Here is an 18,887-nt window from a genome sequence, read left to right as displayed (position 1 = left end):
TGATCATGAGTCTAGTTTGATATAAATTGATGGTTATTGCATTAAATTGAAGAGTTTTTCCTTGAATTCTTCTATTTTGATCTCTAGGGTTCAAGATATAAATTATGAGAATTTTGAATTATATTTCCAACGGATATTATCTATATGAATTATGTATGGGCTGATATAAATTTTTATGATCATACATGTTTTCAAGTCAGTTATATGATTTTCAAAGTCAATTGATTATGCAATTGAGTTCTACTATAAGTTCAAGGTATGAATTTCATGCAAGTTATGAAGTAAGGTGACTTAAGGCTCTATGTGGTGACCAAAGGCCTAAAAGGTGTAACACCCCCCCCAAAAAAAACAAATTCCCTAAGATTCGGACCTTTCTTGTATTCGGGTAGGGTCGAACTCTATTATTGTGAAGTATATGCTTGAGTTAAGATGAGTCCTTGAGTAATTGAAGAGTGTTGGAGGTGATGTGGGGTCACAAAGGACCCCTAGGACCAAGCTAAGTCCAAAAGGTTCATCATGGCTAAGTTTTTGGATAAGTTCGTTTAAGGGGTCGACTTCTAAGGACCCTATCTTTTGAAAGACGACAATCTGGGTAGCCCACGACCTATTAAATTAAAGTTCGTCGATTGTTCTTTCCAAAGCCACCAAGAATGTAATTTTTGGAGTTCGGAGTCAAAAGATACGATGATCCTAAGATGAACTAGCACGGCAGAAATTTCAGGCCTAGGGTGCAACTGCTGGAAATCTGGGCTTGGCGCCGCAGTTGCGCGATGCGCCACTATCGTGCCAGGAACAAGCCTCAGAAGTTTGGTCCCTGGGGCGGTGCGCCACTACGAGGTGTGCAGGGTTTTCAAGCCTATTTTCCAAAACCCAGAAAATATGGCCTTGGCGCTGGAAGGGAGCAACGCGCCACTATCGCGCCAAGAACATTCCTCAGTAGTTTGGTCCTTGGCGCGGTGCGCCACTAACAGGTGTGATGGTTTTAGGCCTAATCGACCTGGCGCAACGCGCAACTATCGCGCCAAGAGCATTTTTAGCCTATTTTTCAGAATTTGGAGAAAGGGCAATTTGGGAATTGTCCCAAATTATATATGTATAAAGCCTTGAACGTTTTTGGACCATATTTTTAGCCCCTCTCTCTCTCTAAAAGCCCTAGAAAATTTCCCTCTCTTCTTCTTCTTCTTCTCCAAATCCATCTCCAACAAGAAGTGCCTCCAAGAGCTTCAAGATTCAAGCTTTCCATTGAAGACCCAACAACAAGGTTTCATCAAGAAACTATTCTAAGGTATGTAAGGCTACTCAAAACATGGGTTGAGTCCACCCATGTGCCCTATACTTTCTTTGAGGATTAAATGTTCATAAGGATGGAGTTTCTTGATAGGCTTATGTCCAAATGAGTCTTGTCATCTAGTAATTTGATTCTTGTTGTGTTGATATAGTTGAGCTAAGAAATTTCTAAAATCTTCTTGTTAGCATGAGTCGATGAAGATGAGTTGTTAAACATGCTTCATTAATTTTCTTAACTATGTGAATTATGACAAAAATGCTAATTTTCTTAAATATGTTGTTTATCTTGAATTATTGATTTAAAACCTTGGAGTTGTGGTGAGTCCAAAAAGATTTGTTAAATGAATGGAAGAACGATTGGATAGATTTGTATGTTGTTATAAATGCATATTTAATCTACTCTTGAAAAATATGATTGAGATTGATCGGATTGTATGATTGGGAGAGGTTTGATTGTGATAGAGTTGATGAGTTAACAAGATTTTAATGAGACTTGTCGATATGATTTGATTGAGTTGATTGGATGGAGTTTTATGAGCATTGAGTCTTGGGAGGAGTATCGAGTACCGAATTGGGCAAGAGTATAGTCCATACTCGAACCCAATAACTACGTCGCCAAACATAGGAGGGGATTTAACCGTTAAAGTCGGATGCTTCCCCAAAATTATTGTCCTGACATTATAGGACTTCGTTGGATTGGATCCATAATTGGTTGATTCGTTTATACCCTGGCAAAGTATGAACGGATGCGGCAACAACGTCAGTTTGTTGTACTTTCACTGGCTCATAAGTGATGGTTGTCGGATAAGAGAAACTCTCATATAGGTCTTGATAGTACTCTAAGTCGGATTGAGTTGAATGGTATGTGATTGGTCCCATCTAAACCATATTCTTGTTTAGACTTAGGACACTTGATTGAGTTGTTATTTCTCTTGAGTTGAGATTTCGAGTTGATTTGATTCTTCCTTGATGTTCGTTTCATTCAGCCATTTTACATACTCGTACATTTCATGTACCAACGCCATTTGGCCTGCATCGTTTCATGATGCAAAAACAGGTACTAGAGATCATCAACCGACGCACTGTTAAAGATCCACATACTCCCAGCTAGTTGGTGAGTCCTCCTAGTTTCTGGGGGATGTTGAGTTTCCTGTATAGTTTTTTGTTGTTTCCTTTATTTTGATTGTTGGTAGCCATGGGATTTTCATTGGCACCTCCTATATTATTGATAGAGGCTTCATAGACCAGAGCGTACAAATGTTGGATTGTTTGTTTGAGTAGTTCCTCTATAACTGTTTTGTTGATTTGATAGTTATTTGGCCTTGGGCCCTGAATTATGACTAGTACTTCATTGATTGAGTCTTCCGCTGAGAGAATGTATTTGAATGAATGTGTGACTGGACCAAGTGGTTCGCTTGGAGGCCAGAAATAGCTTTTGAGTGCCGGCCACACCTAGGGTACCCTCCCGGGGCGTGACAAATATGGTATCAGAGGACAGAGTTCAAGAGTCCTAGGAAGTCTATGAAGCCGTGTCTAGTAGAGTCTTGCTTATGGGTGTGTTGTGCACCACACTTATAATCAGAAGGCTATAAGACATTAGGAATTGTTTCACTTCTATCATACTCTGAATTCGTGCGATAGAGTTAAACTCTATAAAACTTCTTTCTAATTCGTGCGTTTATACGTTACAGATAATGCCCTCTAAATGTACGGCTAGCCAGAGGAATATTGATAACCTAGAGATGCCCCAGTCAGAGGTACACCCATCGAGGGCTAGAGGTCGACCCGCAAGATATGCAAAGGCACCCCAAGTGCCTGCTACTCCACCTGCACCCACTTCTGAGGCAGAATTTCGAGGGGCGATTGCTATGCTCAGTCAATTAGTGGCTGCCCGAAATGGTAACCAGAGTTTGCCGACTCTTAGCTCTAGTTCCCAAGAGTTGTCTGCCGCTACTAGAATTAGAGACTTTTTGAGAATGAATCCGCCGGCATTCACGAGTTCTAAGGTTGATGAAGATCCCTAAAATTTTATTGATGAGATATGGAAAATTCTGAAAGCTATGCATGCTACAGAAATTGAGGGATTTGAGTTGGTGTCTTATCAACTCAAGGATGTGGAAAACTTTGGTAAAACCAAAGGGAATAAGGTAGAGGTGAGGATGCTGAACCTGCTATGTGGGATGAATTCGAGGGAGCCTTTCTTGACCACTTCTTTCCCCGAAAATTGAAGAAAGCGAAAGTGGAGGAGTTTGTGAATCTGAAACAAGAAGACATGACTATTAAGGAGTACAGCCTGAAGTTCATCCAGCTGTCCAGGTATGCTCCAGAGATGATCCCAGATGTGAGGTCGAAGATGAGGAAATTTATCTCCAGTTTGGGAAGACATGTGAAGAAGGAGTGCAAAGCGGCATTGTTAATCTCCGATATGGATATTTCAAGATTAATGGTGTACGCTCAACATGTGGAGGATGAGAAGAGAAAAGACAAAGAGAAGCATCTGAGCAAGAGGGCAAGGTCAGCTGGGCAGGAGAATGAACAGAAGCAAAACAAGGGCAACAGGTCTTTCTTCCAGAAGAGAACTTCCAACTATGCCTCATCTACCGCCAATACACCTATGCCGTAGAATAGGTATGATCGGCAAGGGCAGAGTCGCCATAATTTCAGACCCCAGGGTTCTCAATCCTAAGCTAGCGTGGGTCAAGGTTCGGAAAGGAAGCCACCATGCGTCAAGTGTGGTAAGCTCCACTTGGGAGAATGTAGAGCGGGAAGGGTTGGTTGTTATAAATGCGGCCAAATAGACCATTTTCAGAAGGAGTGTCCAGCATGGGGGAACAGAGCCCACTATTCTACTACCGTACCACCAGCTAGAGGTAATTAGAAAGGCGCTGCTTCAAGTACGAGCAGAGGTACAAACCGACTATATGCCATGGGTAGTCGTCAAGATCAGGAGAACTCTTCAAATGTTGTGACGGGTATGATTCAAGTCCTTTCTCTTGACTATTATGTTTTGATGGATCCGGGTGCCACACTATCTTTTATGACCACTTGCATGGCTAGTAAATTTAATAAAATTCCTGAACGTCTTCTTGAGCCTTTCAGTGTAGCTACTCCTGTCGGTGATTCGTCTTAGCTGAGAGAGTCTATAGAGATTGTACTATGTCAATTCATCACAGGGATACCTTGGCTGACTTGGTTGAGCTGGACATGGTTGATTTCGATGTGATCCTTGGCATGGACTAGCATTATGTCTGTTATGCCTCTATTAATTATAGGACTCAGATTGTCACGTTCAAATTCCCGAATGAGATTGTCATAAAATGGAAGGGTAGTCTTATTGTGCCTAAGGGTAAGTTTATTTTCTACCTTAGGGCCAGGAAGCTAATCTCAAAAGGGTGTATCTATCACATTGTCCGAGTGAAAGATGACAATGTTGAGTCACCATCCTTTGAGTCAGTCCCAATTGTCAATGAGTTTCCTGACGTCTTTCCTGAAGATCTGCCTGGAGTCCTTTCTAATAGGGAGATCGACTTTGGGATTGATGTCCTTCTTGATACCCAGCCTATCTCAATCCCTTCATATAGAATGGCTCCGGCTGAGTTGAAAGAGTTGAAAGAACAGTTGAAAGACTTGTTAGATAAGGGATTCATTAGGCCGAGTGTCTCACCATGGGGTGCTCCGATCCTATTTGTTCGAAAGAAAGATGGATCCCTTAGAATGTGTATTGACTACAGGCAGCTGAACAAGGTTACCATAAAGAACAAGTACCCTCTCCCCAGAATAGACGACTTATTTGATCAACTTCAGGGTGCCACTTATTTCTCAAAGATAGACCTAAGATTGGGCTACCATCAGTTGAAGGTGAGGGAGTGTGATATCCCAAAGACAGCTTTTTGGACCCGCTATGGCCACTTTAAGTTCTTGGTGATGTCCTTTGGGTTGACTAATGCCCCCGCAGCTTTTATGGATCTCATGAACCGAGTATTTAAACCGTACCTTGATATGTTTGTGATTGTATTCATAAATGATATCTTGATTTACTCCAAGAATAAGGAGGAGCACGCCCATCATCTTAGAGTCATCTTGCAAACTCTGAAGGACCAGGTATTGTATGCAAAGTTCTCCAAATGTGAATTTTGGCTTGCATCAGTGGCTTTTCTAGGACACATTGTATCTGGAGATGGTATTCAGGTTGATGCTCAGAAGATTGAGGCAGTGAAGAATTGGCCCAGACCCATGTCCCCGATAGAGATAAGAAGCTTCTTGGGTTTGGCCGGCTATTATCGAAGGTTTGTAGAGGGATTCTCATCCATATCATCACCATTGACCAAACTGACCCAAAAGAAGGCTAAGTTCTAATAGTCCGATGCTTGTGAGGAGAGTTTCCAGAAATTGAAGACCAAGCTAACCACTACTCCTATTCTAACCTTGCCCGATGGAATAGAAGGTTTTGTGATCTATTGTGATGCATCTAGAGTTGGTTTGGGTTGTGTGCTGATGCAGAAGGGGAAAGTGATAGCTTATGCTTCAAGACAGCTTAAGGTTCATGAGAGGAATTACCCAACTCATAACCTTGAACTGGTAGTTATGGTATTTACCCTTAAACTTTGGCGCCACTACTTGTATGGAGTGCATGTTGATATGTTCACTGATCACAAGAGCTTACAATACGTCTTTAGCCAGAAGGAACTCAACCTGAGGCAAAGGAGATGGCTCAAACTACTTAAAGACTACGATATGAGCATCCTTTACCATCCAAGTAAAGCTAATGTTGTTGTTGATGCTCTTAGCAGGTTATCTATGGGTAGAACTGCCCATGTGGATGAGGGAAGGAAAGAATTGGCTAAGGAGGTGCACAGATTAGCCCGATTGGGAGTTCATCTTGAAGAGAACAATGAAGGTGGAGTTAATATTCAGGATGGGGTTGTATCCTCACTCGTGACGGAGGTAAAAGAAAAGGAAGACCAAGATCCCATCCTTCTCCAATTGAAGGAAGTTGTTCATAAGCAAGAGGTGATGGTTTTTACCAAAGGGGGAGATGGTGTGTTAAGGTACCAAAATAGGTTGTGTGTACCTGATGTCGGTGATGTTCGAGAGAGGATTATGCTGAAGCACACAGTTCCAGATACTCTATTCATCTCGGCTCTACAAAAATGTATCATGACTTGAGGGAAATCTATTGGTGGAGTGGGATGAAGAGAAATATTACAGAATTCGTTTCTAAGTGTCTGAATTGCCAATAGGTGAAAGTTGAGCATCAAAGGCCATGTGGCTTGGCTCAAAATATAGACATTCCAGAATGGAGGTGGGAGATGATTAATATGGACTTTATCAAAGGTTTGCTGATGTCCCAAAAATAACATGATTCGATTTGGGTGATTGTGGATAGAATGACGAAATCAGCTCACTTCTTGGCAGTTAAAACTACTAGCACCGCAGAAGATTATGCAAAGTTATACATTCAGGAGATCATCAGATTGCATGGGGTCCCCTTGTCTATCATCTCAGACCGAGGAGCTCAATTCACTTCTAAATTCTAGAGATCCTTTTAGAAGGGACTGGGTTCAAAGGTGAACCTTAGTACGGCCTTTCATCCCCAAACGGATGGCCAAGCGGAGCGCACCATACAGACGTTGGAGGATATGTTGAGAGCTTGTATGCTTGACTTCAAAGAAAATTGGGATGATCACTTACCTCTCATAGAGTTTGCATATAATAATAGCTATCATGCAAGCATTCAAATGGCTCCTTATGAAGATTTGTATGGGAGGAGGTGTAGATCACCCATTGGGTGGTTTGAGGTTGGTGAAGTTGATTTGATTGGGCCTGATTTTGTTCACCAAGTCATGGAGAAGGTGAGAGTTATTCAAGACAGGCTAAAGACATCCCAAAGCTGCCAAAAAATTTACACCGATGTGAGGAGGAGAGACTTAGAGTTTGAGGTGGATGATTGGGTGTATTTGAAAGTGTCACCCATGAAGGGTGTCATGAGGTTTGGAAGGAAGGGGAAGCTTAGACCTCGATATATTAGTCCTTATCAGATTACGAGGCAGATTGGGAGTATCGCCTATGAGTTGGAGTTACCCTCGGAGCTAGCCTCTATTCACCCAGTATTTCACGTTTTGATGTTGAAGAAGTGCTTAGGCGATCCCTCGTTTGTAGTCCCCATTGATAGTATTGAAGTTAAGGATAGCTTATCCTATGAAGAGGTTCCGATCCAAATTCTTGATCGCCAAATTCGCAAATTGAGGAACAAAGAGATTGCCTCAGTCAAAGTCCTATGGAGAAATCAATTTGTTGAGGAAGCCACATGGGAAGCGGAGGAAGACATGAAATCTAAATATCCACATCTATTCGTGCCTACCGATGAGAATGTTGAAGGTAATATCCATTTCCTTGACTTAAATTCGTTTGTGCATTTTAAGCTTGACTAGTAATTTGTTTGAGAATGTGATTGGTTCAATGACTGAATTCTGATTGTGATTTGTACCTCGATTTCCATTCTTGGTTTACTCGTCATTCGAGGATGAATGATCCCAAGGGGGAGATATTGTAACACCCCCCAAAAAATTTCCCCTAAGATTCAAACCTTTTTTGTATTTGAGTAAGGTCGAACTCTATTATTGTGAAGTTTATGCTTGAGTTAAGATGAGTTCCTGAGTAATTGAAGAGTGTTGGAGATGATGTGGGGTCACAAAGAACCCCTAGGACCAAGCTAAGTCCAAAAGGTTCGTCATGGCTAAGTTTTTGGATAAGTTCGTTTAAGGAGTCGACTTCTAACAACCCTATCTTTTGAAAGACGACAATATGGGTGGACTATGACCTATTAAATTAAAGGTTGTCGAGTCTTCTTTCCAACGCCACCAAGAATGTAATTTTTGCAGTTCGGAGTCAAAATATACGATGATCCTAAGTTGAACTAGCACGGCAGGAATTTCAGGCCTGGGGTGCAACTGCTGGAAATCTGGGCTTGGCGCTGTAGTGGCACGACGCGCCACTATCGCGCCAGGAACAAGCCTCAGTAGTTTGGTCCCTGGCGCAGCACGCCACTACGAGGTGTGCAGGGTTTTCAAGTCTATTTTGTACAACTCAGAAAATATGGCCTTGGCGCTGGAAGGGCGCGACGTGCCACTATTGCACCAAGAACATGCCTCAGTAGTTTGGTCCTTGGAGCGGTGCGCCACTAACAGGTGAGCATATTTTAGGCCTAATCGACCTGGCGCTGCAATGGTGCGATGCGCCACTATCACGCCAAGAGCATTTTTAGCCTATTTTTTAGAATTTGGAGAAAGGGCAATTTGGGAATTATCCAAATTATATATGTATCAAGCCTTGAATGTTTTTGGACCATATTTTTAGCCTCTCTCTCTCTCTAAAAGCCCTAGAAAATTTTCCTCTCTTCTTCTTCTTCTCCAAATCCTTCTCCAACAAGAAGTGCCTCCAAGAGCTTCAAGATTCAAGCTTTCCATTGAAGACCCAACAACAAGGTTTCTTCAAGAAACTATTCTAAGGTATGTAAGGCTACTCAAAACATGGGTTGAGTCCACCCATGTGCCCTACACTTTCTTTGAGGATTAAATGTTCATAAGGATGGAGTTTCTTGATAGGCTTATGTCCAAATAAGTCTTGTCATCTAGTAATTTGATTCTTGTTGTGTTGATATAGTTGAGCTAAGAAATTTCTAAAATCTTCTTGTTAGCATGAGTCGATGAAGATGAGTTGTTAAACATGCTTCATTGATTTTCTTAACTATGTGAATTATGACAAAAATGATAATTTTCTTAAATATGTTGTTTATCTTGAATTGTTGATTTAAAACCTTGGAGTTGTGGTGAGTCCCAAAAGATTTTTTAAATGAATGGAGGAACGATTGGATAGATTTGTATGTTGTTATAAATGCATATTTAATCTACTCTTAAAAAATATGATTGAGATTGATCGGATTGTATGATTGGGAGAGGTTTGATTGTAATAGAGTTGATGAGTTGACAAGGTTGTAATGAGACTTGTCGATATGATTTGATTGATTTGATTTGATGGAGTTTTATGAGCATTGAGTCTTGGGAGGAGTATCGAGCACCGAATTAGGCAAGAGTATAGTCCATACTCGAACCCAATAACTACATCGCCAAACGTAGGAGGGGAGTGAACCGTTAAAGTTGGATGCTTCCCCAAAATTATTGTCCTGACATTATAGGACTTGGTTGGATTGGATCCATAATTGGTTAATTCGTTCATACCCTGGCAAAGTATGAACGGATGCGGCAACAACGTCGGTTTATTGTAGTTTCACTGGCTCATAAGTGATGATTGTCGGATAATAGAAACCCCCATATAGGTCTTGATAGTACTCTAAGTCGGATTGAGTTGAATGGTATATGATTGGTCCCGTCTAAACCATATTCTTGTTTATACTTAGGACACTTGATTGAGTTGTTATTTCTCTTGAGTTGAGATTCTGAGTTGATTTGATTCTTCCTTGATGTTCGTTTCATTCGGCCATTTTACATACTCATACATTTCATGTACTGATGTCATTTGGCTTCCATCGTTTCATGATGCAGAGATAAGTGCTAGAAATCATCAACTGGTGCACCGTTGAAGATCCACACACTCCCAGCTAGTTGGTGAGTCCTCCTAGTTTTCGGGGGATGTTAAGTTTCCTATATAGTTTTGTGTTGTTTCCTTTATTTTGATTGTTGGTAGCCATGGGTTTGTCATTGGCACCTCCTAGATTGTTGATAGAGGCTTCATAGACCAGAGCGTAGAAATGTTGGATTGTTCTTTTGAGTAGTTCCTCTATAACTGTTTGGTTGATTTGATAGTTATTTGGCCTTGGGCCCTGAATTATGACTAGTACTTCATTAATTGAGTCTTTCGCTAAGAGAATGTGTTTGAATGAATGTGTGACTGGACCAGGTGGTTCGCTTGGAGGCCAAAAATAGCTTTTGAGTGCCGGCCACACCTAGGGTACCCTCCCGGGGCCTGACAAAAGGTGACTTAGGGCCCTATGGGGTGACCTAATGTCTAACGATATGAATTATGCAAATATGATTATAATAATGAAAGAACAATTCTCACATTACAAGTATGTTATGAAAATGAGCTACTCTATGATTTCAAACCTATGATCATGACTATGATATATGTAATTATGATTTCTATGCAATATATGTATTCCGTGGGATTTGACTTAGCACCGAATGGAATTGAGGTGGGGGCCTTACCAAAAGCCTTAGTAACAGCCTCATGTCCCATAAACTACGTTCCACTGTAGGTTGCCTTCATGGCTTAGCTATTGGATCCACATATAGCGTATGCATGACCCGCCTAGCGGGGTAGAGTCTACCTTGACAAGTAGATTCCCTTTTTTTCTCATTGTATGAGGAGACAACGGAATTTCATGTTATAGCTCGTATGGTTTTATTTTCGGTTATGATTCCTATCCCACATATGTATGATCTCTTATGTATGCTATGATTTTAAATTATGTTTTTTAATGCTTTGGTCAATATGATTTTTCTCATGTCTTTACTTACCTCATCTTATCATGTGATTTACTTGATCATTGCATTCCATGATATACGTTGCATGTCACGCCCTTATACTTAGTACATTCCAACATACTAATACATACTTTTTGCCTACATTGTCTCATAATGTAGCGGTTGAGGTTGAAGATCACACTCATCTACATGGCTAGTTAAGCTTTCCTATCCAACAGTGTTTGTGGTGAGTCCTCATTTATTAGGGACTAGTTATCGAGTTAGTTATTGCTTTTAAAGACTTTTTCTATGTTTCATATTGAGTGTGAGCTAGGTACATGTCTTAGCCCCCGCTCATATTCATGAGTAGAGGCATCTAGTTGGAAAAATGTTTCGAGTTTATGTTGTCATGTGACGTTCTTAAATTTCTATTCATGGTTTAGACTATCTTATGATGTTTTCGTCTTTTGTTTTACCTTATGTATGCTTATGATATGTACAAGAGGCTTGGTTGGAGCCCCTCGGGGCTTCAATCATCGTGTTACGACTAGGCCCATGTTGGGTCGTGACATAACTATTTGATTTTTTATATTTGTTTTCTTTATTAATTAATTTTTCTTTTATTAACTATATTTTATACTAATTAACTTCTAATTAATTATTAATCACTCATCCGACCCACCCACCCCAAAACCCCACTCGTCTTCTCCACCAAAATGGGGAGAAGAATGTTTCTTCTTCTTAATGGGTTTTGAAAAAAAAAAATCAAGATTCAAAATGGAAAGTAAATAGAGGTGAGTGTAAAGACGAAAAGGGTAGGTGGGTGTGAAGAAGAAAGAACGCGGGGGGGGGGGGGGGGGGGGGGTGATTTGGTTTTTTAAATTTTTTTACTTTAATGAGTTTTGAAAGAAAAAAAGTAAAGATTCAAAATGGAAGTAAATGGAGGTGGGTGTGAAAAAGAAGAGGGTAGGTGGGTGTGAAGAAGAAAGGATGTGGGGTCGGGTGATTTTGTTTTTTTAATTTATTTTTTTTACTTTACAGAATTTGATGCGCTGCTCCTTCTTTTTTGCCACGTTAGTTGTAAGTGGTAATAGTTTCACTTTTAGGTAGTTTAGGTATGTAATAGGTCGCCATGATAGTTTAAGTGTGTAACTAATTTTTCGGTATAACTTTATGGGGGAATTTATGTCTTTTCCCTTTTTCTGATTATATAATGTGTTGAACAAATATATTTAAAATATTATACAAATAAAAAATTACCGAAAGGTTTGTGACACATTATTGTTTTTCACTAAATGAATGGCGATAGAATTAGCGACAAATATTTGGTCGCCCAATATGATGAGACGATGAAATAATTTATAAAATTAGCGACAAATTAAAAATCCAGTGACACATATTTTTTGTCGATAAAAGAAAGGTAGAATTTTATAAAAAATAGCGATGGAATTAGCGCCAAATAGTTGGTCGCCAATAAAATGAGACGACTAAATAACTTACAAAATTAGCGACGTAGATTGCAAAAACAGCGACATATTTTTTTCGCTAATCATGCCAACGGATAACTTCCGTAGCGAATCCGTCGCTAAGCTTCCGAAGGATTCATTTTTTTGTTGCTAATCGGTTACCTATGAGCAAAGTAGCGACGGACAATATTCCATCGCTAAACCAAAATAGCGTAGCGACGGATTTCATTTGTCTCTAAACAAAAAAAAATTATAGTGACAAAACTAGAAAAAACACGTGTACAATCTTAGTTTGATATACACGACTCTGTATAAAAATATTGCCATATTAATGTATCTTTTTAGAATTTCTTCCGTTTCAAAAAAAATAAAAATAAAAATTCGGCAACTATATAATTTTGAACTTTTCACTTGACATGCTTAAAATTATAAGATTAAAGAACATTTTGATAAATTTTATCTATTATTAATGTAAGATCATAAAATTCAAAAGTATTATAATATAATTTGTTAAACTCCCTGACAAGTCAAAAGTATATCATTAAGTTAAAACGGGTGGAGTACTTGGTTAACTTGGGCTACTAATAATCTTTTAAGTGTTGTATTATTATTTTGCGCTATCATGGCTAGGAGTGAAACTATATATATCTATACTATATTAAAAACATGAAAACTCTTAGAAATGTTATTTGAACTTTGTATCATTCATTAAAAGACTTCGCTTTAGATAAATTGTCTTTTTTTTATTTTCTTTCAATTATTATACCATTATTTTAATGATATTAAATATTGATTATAATAAACATAATAAAAATTAAATGGAGAAAATTTTCTTATTATGATTAAATTCCTACACGGGAAATGTTTTTTCCAACTAAAATAGTCTTGATTCAAAAAAAGTAGTCAATAATTAAATTCTTTTTAAGTGGAGTATTCATTAGATGTGTTTATGCAATGATTCTTTTAATTGAAAAACCCAAAAACTACGATTTAAATTCATTTTTATACGGACTTAATTTATTTTCTTGTAGGAATCATTTTAGGGTAGAATTCCTTCAACCATTTAAGGAATTACTAAGTCATGTCTCTCTTTATTTAGATTTTATACCATTCTTCCAAAATTGACATAGGGGGTTCTTGTACCAATTGACATTCTAATAGCATCTATAATTAAAGAGATAAATTTGTTACTGATTTAAGGTAAGTTTTTAAAATATTTAGTTTGTTCTTGAAGTTTACAATAATAAACGATCGTTTATTTTTGATAGAGAATTGTTAATTGAATTGTCATTTATTATTTTATTCAAAATACTTAAATCTTTACTTATTTGTAATAGTTAAGAATATAGTCTTGAATTTATATAAGGAGACTATTTAAATTAAAAATAGATTTATAAAATGTAAGAATTCCTTATATACTTTAAAATAAACTAAAATTTTGTTTCTTAAATCTTTTCTTATTTGAATTATATTAACAGTTCTAACATTTATGACTTCTAATTCAATTACGGTTAGTGAAAGAAATATTTTACCTTAAGAAGGATTTTTTTGTGCGGATATATTAATTGTGGAAAATAGTAGTATTAAAAGTTAGAGATAATTAAATTGTATTCGAAATTATATAGGCAAGTGTGTGTTCAAACTCTAAAGACAAATGAAAGACTTCTCCCAAATTGTATTTGGATTCATCTTCCTCCATCATGATGACCTTTGTCTGTTCCCTCAACTCTATTTTTTCATTGACAAATTTTGTATAAAATGTATTTTGTAAATAAACTTTTACAATTTTACCTCAAATAAATTATTACCTTAATCAAATAAGAAAAAGACTTATAAAAGAAAAGTTTCATAATAATGCCACTTATAAAAAAAAAAGGATCCATCAAAGAGAGTATCACAACAAAACAAGAGTGAAAATACTTTAAAATCGATTAAGAATAAAGAATATAAACTCTACAAATTATTTGTAAAAGAAAAGTTGAGCTACAACTAATGATAGCATATTTGAGATACAATATTTATTTATGTTATTTAAATAGATACATCTATTTTAATATCAATTACTATTTTTTAATAATTTTGTTCCTATATATTATTTTATTGATTAATGCCAGACACATTAAACTAGTTATTATAATAACCCACGGCCAAACATTCTTCACATTAGCACCAAATTAAACCCTCGAAATAAGTAGCAAATGAAGTTAAGCTCTTTACCAAAAAATGAATTTAAGATGGGAGTGCATGAAGCGGCTAAATTCTTGAATCTGACCGACAAAAGTTTTACTGGCTGCTTTACAAGTGTAATTGAGTAGAGAATTAAATTGAAGAAGAAAGAGAAGTGCATATATATACTAAAATTATGTCATTTATATAACGTCGGTAGGCTAATTAAAGGTTCCTGAAATAAGAAAAGCTTTAAATATGGTGCATGTAAGAAATTGTGCCCAAGATTAAAGAATTTTAATTAGATTGGAAATTCCAAATATTTCACAAGTGTAGATCTAAACTCACATGGTCTTGAGAAGTTGAAGTAGTATTGATGATTGGAGAAGGCTTGAAATCCTGATTATTAGCAGGAAACACTGGCATCACGGAGCGTTCACGACCAAAATTAGAAGAATTATTAGTTGGTGGTGGGATCCTCCAGAAGGCTAAAGGACTTCCATTTATAGGCGGTGTTTGATGAGAAGTGTAAGGACTTGCATAAAATCTGCTAGTGTTTGTCATCCATGCTGATGGATGATGGTAATTAGGAAGGCGATAATTCATTATGCCATAAATATTATTTGCTTCAGTGAAAGCTGCACCATGGACCATTGCAGATTGAAGATGAGCTCTTTTAGCATGCTGTCGTTCTCTCTTATGCGCATTTTGATGTCCTCCTAAGGCTTGTGAAGTCGGGAAATTCCTGCAACAGTAATGGCACTCGAATTTCCGGCTACTAATGGTATTATTGTTCTCTTTAATTTCATTGGATTCTGATTCCTCGGTTGCAGCATCACCATCAGCTCCAAATTCTTTCCCAAAAAGCCTAATGCCGGCCTTTTCTTTAGGCAGTGCTGGACCTGGACCTGGACGGATAAAGGGTAGCTGAGAGAAAGACTCCACGTTCATGAAATCATGAGTTTCTCTGTCTGTCTTCTCCATGAGAGAGTTACTCTGTGTGTGTGTGAGAGAGTATTTGGAAGAAAAAGGATATAAGGCGAAGCAAAGGACTGTGTTGTCTATATTTCTTTACTTGGAGACGTATGGGCATAGAGGGACCAGTTATAAATGAAGTGGTCTGATCCAAGGATAATTGGAGCTGACCTTTCAATATATGTAGTGTGACCTCACACAGCCACACACAATTTTTTGTGAAATGGTTCAAAATAGTCCTTTATCTTTAGGCTTACACTCAAAATTATTCTGATTCTTTCATTTATTCTATTAATAGTCCTCCATATTTATAATATTGACGCACTTGTAATTTTTCCCAAACTTTTGTCTGTTTTTTAAAGTTGGTTTCCTCCAATGTTTAGTATATGAAATGTTTAGTTCTCTTCCTCATTGTTGTGTAGAAACAAAAACCTTATCTGAGAGAAGTTGAGAAGAAGAATGTTGTTGATTTTGTTCACACTAAATATCGCTTGCTTAATTACTCAAGAACCTATCTTGAGGTTTGGACTATACTTTGTATATCTAAAATTCTCGCATCTTCAGTAAGGAATAAGTTTTAAATCTCAACGCATGAAAAATGTACTATAAATATGATATAACAAAACAAGCTTAAGTCAAACACTTCAGATCGTAGATCAATGTCGAACCAACTCCTAGTAACAAAAAAAAGAAAGAAATCAATTAATAACTCTTCTATTCATTTTTGGTCCCATAACATTAAGAACTCTAAAAGAGGAAGGTATTCCTTTGGGGATTGGAACAAACGAAAAAAGAAAATAAAAATTCAAAGTTGTCACGCTAATCCAAGTTTTTTACCACTAAAATTCTTATTATTTTTCTCTTTGAAAAAACAGAAGGAAATTTATGTTTTGTTTCCTAATTTTAGTTCTACATCAATTTATTGTAGAAAAATGACATTGCAAGGATTTGCTTATATGACATTGAGTAGAAAAGTTCTTATATGATACCACGAATCTCAAAGAGGGATGAGTATATGTGTATGTTTTTAAATTTCATAGTGAAAAAAATCAATTATAATTTATCCCAATTTTTTTTGGTAATTACCCGAATTTCCTCTTTTTCAGATTTTTAATACATACGAATGACGCTGATTAGGGTTGTACAGGGCAAACCGATAAACCGCACCAAACCGACAAACCAAATCAAACCGGAAAAAAACCCGACTAGTGGTTTGGTGTTTGAAAAAAAACCCGACCATTATAGGGTTGGTTTGGTTTTAATTAAAAAAAGTCAAACCGAACCCAAACCGATCCGATTATAGATATATTACTTTTAAATTATGTTATACATAAAAATATTTATTAAAATGTAATTTATAAATATTTTCTTAAAATTTTTCATAATTTTTGTTTTCTTTCTTACATTTAGATTTGGACTTGAGAAACTCATCTAAATAATATACAAAAAGGCCATCTAAATAATATACAAAAAGTTCATAAGAAAATGAACGCCGGAAGCCCAAAACATGTTATGTAATTAGAAAACCCTATTCGGCTATAAATGGTTTGGTTTGGTTTGTAAAAAATCCGAACCAACCCGAAAAATCCGAGAAAAAATTGATCAAAAAACCCGACTTTTATTGGTTTGGTTTGGTTTATAGATTTAATAACCCGACACAAATGGTTTGGTTTGGTTTGTAAAAAAATTCGAACCAACCCGGTCCATGTACACCCCTAACGCTGATACATTGCGATTTGATACATAAGTCATTTTCATGATACATCGCTAGTTGATACAAACCAAACATTGTAATATCAATAAAACTTATGAATCAGCTTATAACACCTAATATATCATGAACACAACAAAAATAGCAGTAAAACATATGTTTTACTGATACATTTTGTGTTTGGTTTGTATCAACTAGCGATATATCATAAAAAGTACTTATGTATCAAATCATGATGTATCAGCATCATTTCTATGTATAAGAAGTGAGATTTTTGAAATTTTTACAAATGGTAGGGAATAATTGAAAATATAGAAATATAAGATGTGTAATTTGACAATTTTTCCATATATTATAGGTGTCAAAATAAGCCCAAATATAGGTAATCCGCTTAACCCACTCAAACTTTTATGGGTTGGGCTCAAGACAATTTGTATTGGGTTCAATCTCAATCCATTAAAGTCTTAGCCCATTTTAAAAGAATCTTCAATTAATCCAACTTAATCTTGAATTTCAACCCGTTTTAAGGTTCTTCAATTACTATCTATTTTATATCTTTTAGAATTAATCAATCCATTTGTAAATTTTTATTTTTATTTTCTTAAGTAAAATTTAAAATAGGGTTATAAAAAGTAAATAATAATATGTTAAAATTATTGAGATTAAGTCGGTTAAATTGGGCGGGTCATGACCCAACCCGAATTTTAGCCCAATTGAGCCCAGCCCATTTGAGCCCAATGTAAATCTGCGCGGATCATTACCCAACCCGATTTTTACATTTCAACCCATTTTAATATTCTCAATTTCAATCAAATCCGCCCATTTGACACTCAGTATATATGGATATACACAAATACAAAAGGATTGCACAGTTATACATGGCAGAAACTTCATATTCTTCCTCTGAACTGTAACTCAAATTTCAACTCAAACCCCATCAAAGTCTCCACCCAAGTTGTCCCAAATTGAGATTAAAACTTCCTAAGGTATTAAAAATGTCAATAATTTGTTATAGCCTTCGGCAATTGTCGAACTACGAACACATTAGTGCAATACAAGATTTTAAAATGTAGGTAATTCGTATTCGTTACTAACTTACTATATGGTGAAAATAGAAACACGGGTTAAAATTATATAATAATAGTATAATTCTTTTACATTAACAGTATTTATAGATAAAACGCTTGTTTAATTTTTAGCGAAATGGAAAGTTTATTATCTTAAAAGTAAGATTATATATTACAACAAATATTGTTTACCTAATATGATGTAAAAACTTATTTACATGGACATGTATTTTACTTAAACTCAAATAGATATAGGAACATCACTCATTATGCTAATTGAAAGAAGATGTACATTGTAGGACTATTATTTCATGAATGTGATCGAAATTTGTAACATCGCACACTAAAACATATTATGTTCATCTTTCTCAAAAACTAAAAAAAGTTATCACGTCTTATACAATATTAGTTATGCCTGAATTAATGCATAAATAAATGCTCAAGTATTTTGAACTTTAGCAGTGGTTTTCTTAAGATGTACTAGTGATTAGTTATTCTTAAGAATCTTTCTCTTCTTTGATTTTGCTTCAATCTTTTTTCTTAGTAGAACGAGAGATATTTCTAAATATGCAATATGCTTAATTACCATGTTTGGACGTGAGGTCCACATTAAGTCCTTTTAATTTGGTATCTGTCAATTTTATTGAAACATTTGGCTTTAGCTATACCCATTAATTTCAAACCATTCTACTTTATGACCATACTGAACAAATGTGACAAATTCTGGACCACA

General features: G+C 36.5%; 1 protein-coding gene across 1 annotated transcript; it reads right to left on the bottom strand.

Annotated features, from left to right (window-relative positions):
- Window positions 1-14,642: 14,642 nt before the first annotated feature.
- Window positions 14,643-15,535, bottom strand: LOC129870702 (zinc finger protein 8). Its single transcript, XM_055945545.1, has one exon. The coding sequence runs from the start codon at window positions 15,383-15,385 to the stop codon at window positions 14,726-14,728; it is 660 nt and encodes a 219-aa protein (XP_055801520.1). The 5' UTR covers window positions 15,386-15,535; the 3' UTR covers window positions 14,643-14,725.
- Window positions 15,536-18,887: the final 3,352 nt, after the last annotated feature.

Source organism: Solanum dulcamara, chromosome 10 (genome assembly GCF_947179165.1).
Source record: "Solanum dulcamara chromosome 10, daSolDulc1.2, whole genome shotgun sequence".
NCBI classification, from domain to species: domain Eukaryota; kingdom Viridiplantae; phylum Streptophyta; class Magnoliopsida; order Solanales; family Solanaceae; genus Solanum; species Solanum dulcamara.
Note: the sequence above shows the minus strand (reverse complement) of the source record. Positions and strands in the feature narration are given on the sequence as shown.

What these genes read in the sequence shown, in the direction of transcription:
- LOC129870702 (XM_055945545.1), bottom strand. Translation starts at nt 15,385, where the DNA reads ATGGAGAAGACAGACAGAGAAACTCATGATTTCATGAACGTGGAGTCT.